This window comes from Narcine bancroftii, chromosome 6, assembly GCF_036971445.1.
Source record: "Narcine bancroftii isolate sNarBan1 chromosome 6, sNarBan1.hap1, whole genome shotgun sequence".
NCBI classification, from domain to species: Eukaryota; Metazoa; Chordata; class Chondrichthyes; order Torpediniformes; family Narcinidae; genus Narcine; species Narcine bancroftii.
In genome coordinates this window covers 244,151,034-244,159,932 of record NC_091474.1, presented here as the reverse complement: position 1 = coordinate 244,159,932, position 8,899 = coordinate 244,151,034, and the positions used below count along the sequence as shown (strand labels likewise).

At 46.5% G+C, this 8,899-nt stretch overlaps 1 protein-coding gene across 2 annotated transcripts in view; it reads left to right on the top strand.

Moving 5' to 3' along the window:
* The first annotated feature begins 270 nt into the window (after nucleotides 1–270).
* Nucleotides 271–8,899, top strand: part of LOC138737201 (coiled-coil domain-containing protein 177-like) — a 39,036-nt gene continuing 30,407 nt past the window's right edge. Inside the window, exons 1-2 of one of the 2 annotated variants that reach the window (XM_069887857.1) lie at nucleotides 271–474; nucleotides 6,654–7,212. In XM_069887857.1, the coding sequence (XP_069743958.1) occupies nucleotides 6,698–7,212 (515 nt within the window). In that variant the 5' untranslated portion in view covers nucleotides 271–474; nucleotides 6,654–6,697. Of the gene's footprint in view, nucleotides 475–1,120; nucleotides 1,636–6,653; nucleotides 7,213–8,899 lie in introns of those variants that run through there. The other variant, XM_069887858.1, reaches the window with a different exon arrangement.

Genomic DNA, 8,899 nt, shown 5'->3' with positions numbered 1-8,899 from the left:
ATTCCTCAAGCATCATTACATGTGGCCTGCATCACTCAATAATACAGTCACACATGAATGTTTTCTTGACCAGTGTGTGAATATTATTCATTTCTTGACTCATTCGATAAAAGCCATGGTCCCCATTAATAACCAATCATAATTAAACACTTCAATGATTCAAATAATCAATGACACTCAAATCTATTTTGAAAAATGTTCCCACACTAACTTTGGGGGCTGGGAGGAGTCCTCCGAGCCGCAGGGTGGCGCTAGAGCGGGTGCACCGCCAGGGCGCGCTCCGTCGCCTATGGTCACCAGAAAGGGTCTCCAGCGGCGGGGGAAAGGAGCAGCGGCGTGACCGGGACCACCCCCCACCCCCGTTCTACACCGGCCTGATCAGGACCACCTCCCCGCCCTGCACCGGCGTGACCTGGACCACTCTTCCCAGCTCGGCAGCGGCGTGACCGGGACGACCCTCCACCTTCCCTCCGTGTGAGTACTCTGAGGTGCACGCGGCGGCCGACGCCGGCGGTGCGGGGGTGTTGAAGCGCGCCCGCGCACTTCCCCCGGGGGCGAGCGCGCGCGCAAGCGGGCGCGCGGGAAGGCCCGCACGAGCTACTGCGCATGCTTCAGCGGCGCTGATGTCAGATCGGGGCGGGGCCAGGGAGGAGGGAGGCGTGTCAGGGAGGGGGTATGGGGGGCAGGGCCGCAGAGGGGACGGGGCATGGTGTTGGGGCCAAGGGTAGGGACAGGGTGGGGTCAGGAGGGGGGGGACAGGAGGGGGGGGAATGGGGTGGGACGAGGGGGGGGATGGGGTGGGACGAGGGGGGGGATGGGGTGGGACAGGAGGGGGGGATGGGGTGGGACAGGAGGGGGGGATGGGGTGGGGACGGGGGGGGTGGGGTCGGGGGGATGGGGTGGGGTCAGGAGGTGGGGGTGAGGTCAGGGGGATGGGGTGGGGTCAGGAGGGGGGGGATGGGGTAGACCAGAGAGGGGCAGGGCCAGAGAGGGGACGGAGAGTGGTCAGTGACGGGGCAGGGCCAGTGAGGGGGTGGGACAGGTCTGTGAGGGAGGGCTGGGGCCAATGATGGCAGGGGCAGGAACAGAGAGGGGGCAGGGTGTAGGTCAGAAGAGAGATATGGGGCTGTGACGACAGGAGCAGTGTGTGTATCTGTGAATATAACCTCCATCCCTGATATAATACCCCCTCACCTTAAACCTCCTGTTTTAGATTCCTCTACCCTGGAAAAAGATCAACAATCCACTTTAACAGTACCGCTCATGAGTTTATAAACCTTAGTTTCCTTTCTCCAGGGAAATCAATCCCATCCTATCTAGTCTCACTGAAAGCGAATATGCAGATATAACAAACAATTAAGAAATGCTTGTTATATTAGCAATTCGCACTCAACATCTCCTCACTTGTCAGGAAGGCACAACAGCAGCTGCACTTCCTGAGAAGACTGAAACGGGCAAGGCTACTGGCCACCATTATGTCAATCTTCTACAAGAGCTCTATAGAGAGTGTCCTGGCTGGCTGCATCACAGTGTGGTATGGCTGCTGCAGAGAAATGGATCGCAGGTCAATCCACAGGACCATATACGAGTGGTAGAGAGGATCACCCCCACTACTGGGATTGTTGTCTGAAGAAGGTATGTAAAATCATTGAGGACCCCTTCCTTCCTGCACACAGCATCTTTCAGCTGGTCCTGAGGGGAAAGAGATACAGGAGTATCAGAGCCATTGCCACTAGGCTAAGGAACAGCTTCTTCCCACGGGCAGAGAGAATGCTGAGCAACCAAAGATAAAATACTTGTCCTGCATATCTATTGTTTGTCTGTATGTGTGTTATGTCTGGTTGTGTGTCTGCATGTTTTGCACTGAGAACCAGAGAATGCTGTTTCATTGGATTGTACTTGTGTAATCAGATGGCAATAAACTTGACTTGAAAGTGAAAGGTATGGGATGAATAGAATACATAGAAACATAGAAGATAAGAGCAGGAGTAGGTCATTCGACCCTTCGAGCCTGCTCCGCCATTCAACGAGATCATGGTTGATCTTAAAGTTCAGTACCCCGTCCCCACCTTCTCTCCGTAACCTTTAATACCCTTATACTGAAGAAATAGATCTAATTCCCTCTTAAATAGATGTAATGAACCTGCCTCTACTGCCCTCTGTGGCAATGAATTCCACAGATTCACCACCCTCTGGGTCAAGAAATTCCTCCTCATCTCGGTTCTAAATGGTTTGCCTATTATCCTCAAACCATGGCCCTGGGTTCTGGATTTTCCCACCATTGGAAACATCCCATCTGCATCCATTCTGTCCAGTCCTGCCAGAATTTTATAGGTCTCTATGAGATCCCCTCTCAATCTTCTAAACTCCAGCGAGTACAATCCCAATTTGCGCAATCTTTCCTCATAAGTCATTCCTGCCATTCCAGGTATCAGCCTGGTGAATCGCCTCTGCACTCCCTCCATTGCAAGAACATCCTTCCTTAGATAAGGTGACCAAAACTACACACATAGTATTCCAGGTGGAGTCTCACCAAGGCCCTGTACAGCTGCAGTAAGGTATCCTTGTTCCTATACTCAAACCCTCTTGATATGAAGGCCAACATACCATTTGCCTTTTTAACCGCCAGCTGTACCTGCATGCTCGCCTTCAGAGACTGATCTACAAGTACCCCTAGGTCTCTCTGCACTTCCCCATCTCTTAATCTATTGCCATTCAAATAGTAATCTGCCCTCCGGTTTGTATTACCAAAGTGGATAACCTCACATTTATCCACATTGTAGTGCATTTGCCATGTATCTGCCCAGTCCCTCAATTTATCCAAATCACACTGGAGCTTCCTGACCCCCTCTTCCATGCACATAACCCCTCCTAGCTTAGTGTGATCTGCAAATTTGGAGATATTACATCCAATCTCCTCATCCAGATCATTAATGTAAATTGTGAACAGCTGGGGTCCCAGTACAGATCCCTGTGGCACCCCACTGGTCACCGCCTGCCACTCAGAAAATGAGCCATTTATCCCAACTCTCTGTCTTCTACCTGCCAGCCAGTTCTCAATCCATATCAATACTTTGCCCCCAATCCCATGAGCCTTGATGTTGGAAGCCAGTCGTTGATACGGGACCTTATCGAAGGCCTTTTGGAAGTCCAGGTACACCACATCCACTGGCTCTCCCCCATCTATTTTACCTGTCACCATCTCAAAGAATTCCAATAGATTTGTCAAGCACGATTTACCTTTTGTAAATCCATGTTGACTCCGTCCGATCCCTTCTCTGCTAGTCATATGCTCCGCTATTACATCCTTAATAATGGATTCCATCATTTTGCCCACTACTGATGTAAGGCTCACCGGCCGATAATTCCCCGCTTTTTCTCTACCCCCTTTTTTAAATAGTGGGGTAACATTAGCTACCCTCCAATCCATGGGTACTGATCCTGAGTCTATCGAGTTCTGGAAAATAATTCTTAAAGCATCTGCTATCTGAATGGCCACTTCCTTGAGTACTCTAGGATGTAGATTATCAGGCCCTTGGGATTTATCGGCCTTCAATCCCATCAATTTCCCCAAGACCATGTCCTTAGAGATACTGATTTCTTTCGGTTCCTCCCTTGCATTAGTCTCTATGTTTCCCAACATCCTTGGGAGGTTATTTGTATCCTCTCTTGTAAAAACAGAACTAAAGTAAGAATTTAATTGGTCTGCCATTTCCTTATTCCCCATTATATATTCCCCTGATTCCAACTGCAAAGGACCTACTCTGGATTTCACCAATCTTTTCCTCTTGACATATTTATAAAAGCTTTTGCAGTTGGTTTTTATATTTGCCGCAAGCTTACTTTCGTAATTTATTTTTGCCCTCTTGATTAATCCCTTTGTCCTCCTTTGCTGCATCTTGAACTGCTCCCAGTCTTCGGTTGTGGTACTTTTTTTGGCCAATTGATATGCTCTCTCTTTGGACCCAATGCTGTCTCTAATTTCCTTTGTTATCCACGGTTGAGTCACCTTTTTCGGTTTATTTTTATGCCAAACCGGTATAAACGATTTTTGCAATTTCTCCATTAGATCTGTGAATGCTTTCCATTGTCTATCCACACTCAACTCCCCCATAAACACCACCCAATCAATCTTACTCAACTCCCGTCTCATACCATCATAATTCCCTTTATTTAAATTCAGGACCTTAGTCTCAGTTTTAATTTCATCACTCTCCATGTCGAGTGAGAATTCGATCATATTGTGATCGCTCCTGCCCAAAGGGCCTCGCACAACAAGATTGCTGATTAGCCCCTTATCGTTGCAAAATACCCAATCTAAAATGGCCTGGAGTAAGGAAATTTTATTGCAATGGTATGGGGCCTTAGTCAGACTGCAGCTGGAATATCAGGTACAGTCCTGGCCTCCTTACTGGAAAACATTGCTGTGGTGGGAATGCAGCGAAGGCTCACTGGTGGAGTTCCAAGGTTTGTGGGTTTTAGAACCATAGAAAACTGCAGGACAGAGAACAAGCCATTCAGCCCCTCTAGTCTGTTCCAAAACATAATTCTGCTAGCCCCACTGACTTGCACCCATTCTATAACCCTCCAGATCACTTCCATCCATGTATCTATCCAATATATTCTTAAAATTTAAGTGAGCTCGCATTTACATTAGATGGCAGCTCATGCCAAACTCCCACCACTCTCAGAGTGAAGATGTTCCCCCTAAACCTTTCATCTTTCACCCTAAAGTCATGTCCTCTCATATTTACCCACCCCCCCCATCTAAGTGGAAAGAGCCTATTCACATTTACTCTGTATATTCCCTTCATAATTTTGTAAAGGTTTATCAAATATCCCCTCTTCTACTCTCTAAGGCATAAAGACCCAATCTGTTTAAATTTTCCCTGTAACTCAACTGCTGAAGACCCAGCAACACCTAGTAAATCTTCTCTGCATTCTTTCGATCTTACTGATATCCTTCCTGTAGTCAACCAGAACTACACAAAATTCTCCAAATTTGGCCTCACCGTAACATTCGAACTCGTGCTTAGTACTTTGATTTATGAGGGCCAAAATGACAAAAGCTTTCTTTACATGTGACATCACTTTCTGGGAATTCTGTATCTGTCTTTCCAGATCCCTTTGTTCCTCTGCACTCCTCGGTGCCCTACCATTTACTATGTATGTCCTACCTTGGTTTGTCCTTCCAAAATGCAATACCTCACACTTGTCTGCATTAAATTCCATCTGCCATTTTCTGGCCTATTTTTACACTTGGTCCAGATCCCTCTGCAAACTTTGAAAGCCTTCCTCGCTGTACACGACGTCTCCAATCTTGGTGTCATCAGCAAACTTGCTGATCCAATTTCCCACATCATCCAGATTATTCATATAGACAGCAAACAACAATGGTCTCAGCACTGATCCCTGAGGCACATCACTAATCATAGCCTGCAGTCTGAGGAGAAATCATCCACTACCACTCTCTGTCTTCTCTCATTCAGCCAATTTTGAATCTCTCCGTGGACACCTCGTGACTAAACCTTCTGAATTAACCTCTCATGTGGGACCTTGTCAAAGACCTTACTAAAGTCCAAGTAGACAACATCCACAGCCTTTCCTACCATCCACAAAGCCATGCTGACAATCCTTAATCAGCCCTTGACTGTTCAAGAATACCCTTCAATAATTTTACCTACAACTGACATCAGGCTCACCAGCCTGTGATTTCCTGGTTTACTTTTGGAGTTTTTTTTAAAACAGTGGAACAGTTTCGCTGTAAGGATTGCTTCCCTTTGTTGAGGAGGATAACAGTCTCCAAATTGGACTGAGATGGAGAGAGATTTCTTCACGTAGAAGGTGGTGAATCTTTGGAATTCCCGGCTTCTTGAGGGCTGTGGCAACTCATTTAAAATAGAGCCACAGATTTTCAGATATGAAGGGCACTGTGGGATTTGAGGATAATGGTGTTGTGGTAGCAGATCAGCTACAGTCTAGATCAGCCTTTCTCAACGGGGGCTGCAGCGCAATTAAGTAAAAGCCTTGCTTTCTTTTCATGTAACATCAATATTTTTTATGTAGTTGGAGAGAAGTACAGAAGAAACCAAAACTTGACTGCTTCACGGGAGAGGGGGCCCAAAAACTGAGCAGAGTCCTAAGGTTGGGTTGGGGGTGCATAACCAAGAAAAAGGTTGAGAATGGCTGGTTTAGATGCTCAATGGACCAAGTGACCTGCTGTTGCTTTTATTTCTGGTAATCTGTAAATTTTTTGTGGTGTTTTGGACAAATTTACATCCTCCACTGATACAATAAACAAATTACCCGTATATTTAATGGTGATGTATGTAAGACGTGGACTTTTTACCCCCTCCATAAATCTTCGTCCACGAAGCCAAGCCAAAGAAAGAAGATGTAAGATGCTGGGAGACTGCATCATGAGTCAACATTGTAAGTATTGATGGGCTACAAAGCAAAAGAATCATGACATGTGCAAACTGTTTGTTTGTTCACTCATCCGGAGAAGATTTGCTTACCCCTGGAGAAGGGGAGAGATTGTTTCGATTGTTGAATGCGCTGTGTTTTTGTCGTGCTCTGGGGTTTACTGTTGCACAACACCAACCAGCTGATCTCTAGGTTGACGCTAATGTGATTTTTTGGTACATTTGCAGAGTGCAGAGAGGAGAGAGAAGAGGAAAAGACTAGAAGAACACCCATGTCAACGTTTGTAAACTTTGATGCTCAGAGATCCACAAATGCATCTGGTTTCCCCAGTAGCTATGTTTTGGATACTCTGGACAAAGGTCAAAGTTCCTCTAAAGTTGCTCTGGCAGATGAGAAGAGCACATCATCCGATTCGAGAGAGGGAAGAAAGCAACCAGGGGATAGACAAGCATCTGCCCGACTGAAGAGGAAAGGCTCAAAGGGCACCAACGTGGTTGGATATTTTCAAAATAATCCAAACCTCGGAGATTTAAGGCAGTCACCCGCGACAGCAAGGAAACTGGACATGCTGGTCAGTGAGATCCGGAGAGAGTCCAATGTAATCATCCCTGAACGTGATCGAAAGATTGCTGCTTTGATGCTGGTTAAACATCAGGAAGAACAGGAAAGGCTGGAGCAACGACTCAATGCCCAACAGTTCTGGGACAAGCTGAAGCGAGCGGAAAGACTAGCACAAAGGAAGGAGGAGATGGAAAGGCAGAAAAGCCTAATCAGAAGTATTAACAGGTGACCACATTCAATATTTCCTTTTGCTATCGAATGATGTGAGTTGGAACAAGGTCTTTCAGTGCAGGTGAATGGGATTAGCATAGATAGGTTCTTGAGGGTGGGCAGAGATTGAAGGGCCTGCTTCCAAGCTGTACGACTCTTTTGCCAGCAGATTCTTCTCCAATGCTGTAAATTAGTGCATGGAATCAACCTTAGTGTTTGTTTTCCTTGCGGCAGGAATTGCTGAGGCAAAATTCAAGTTCTTGGGCCACTCTGCACCCCACACAACAACTGATAAAACCCACATCAGGTCATTTAAATTTCTCGCTGTTTCTGTTTGCCATTCTCAGTGAGAGGCAATACAATTTTAATTTTTAACTTTAGACATACAGCATGGTAATAGGCCCTTTTGGCCGACGAGCCAGGGCCACCCAAATCCACCCAATTGATCTACATCCCCGGTGCGTTTTGCACGGTGGAAGGAAACCGGAGCCCCCAGAGAAAACCCATGTAGACACGGGGAGAACGTACGAACTCCTTACAGACAGCATGGGATTTGAACTCTTGTCCCAGTTGCTGGCGCTGTAGCTGCGATGTGCTAACTGCTACACTAAACATGCCTACCCAAGTGTTTTTCCTTCCTTCTTCATCCAGAGGGCTATCACTTCCCAGTTTTTTTTTCTGCCCTCCCACCCATATCCACCCATGACCTCTTGTCTCTGGACATGTGCTTCTCCCCCGTCCCTCCCTCCACCATTTTATTCGGGTGTCTATCTGCTTTTTGCTCCTTCTTTGATGAAGGACTAAGGCCCGAAACTTTGGTTATGTATCTTTGCTACATAAAGAACGTCAGGTGACCTGCTTAGTTTCTCCAGCCCTTTTGTGCATTGAACTACAATCACACCCGTCTGCAAACTTTCTTATTTAACTTGACGTTAGTGTGGTCTACTTGCTTTAGTCTACCCAAATTTCACATTAAAGACTATGCTGGAAATAACCCAGGCAGTGTTGGTGGGGAGAGACACCTAAACAATTCCTCAGGGGTGACGTTTCATCATGTCCAAGATTAGTTTGAGGTCACAGTAAAACAATTTTTCATTTCCTGACAGAATTTCAAGTTTCTGGTCTGAAGATTTCACTATTTTATTGTACTGAAACCTTAGTGCAGACCTGTGACGGTGAAATTTTCATCCCAGAATGCTCATCGTTCAACAGAATTGCAATGTTTTAACTATGACTGAGCTTCCAACTCCACTGCATAGTTGATCTTCAAGTTCTCCACCACTCAGGAAGTCCAAAGATTATACAGTCAGATTTATTGCCGCTGTCTCCCCCCGGAGCTGCCAGTTCATCCGGATGCACTGTGCGAGGTCCTGGTGAGGCTGCATCTGGAGTACTGCATGCATTTCTGGTCTCCTGACTTGAGGAAGGATGTACTGGCTTTGGAGGAGGTTCACCAGGGTACTTCCAGGGGTGATAGGGGTTGGCCTATGAGGAGAGATTGAGTAGTCTAGGACTACACTCGCCAGAATTTAGAAGAACAAGAGGGGATCTTATAGAAACATAAAATTATGGAAAGCATTGATCAGATAGAGGTAGGTAATTTGTTTCCAATGGTAGGGGAGACCAGAACTAGGGACATAGCCTGATGATTCAAGGTAGTAAATTTAGGACAGAGATGAGGAGGAATTGCTTTTCCCAGAGG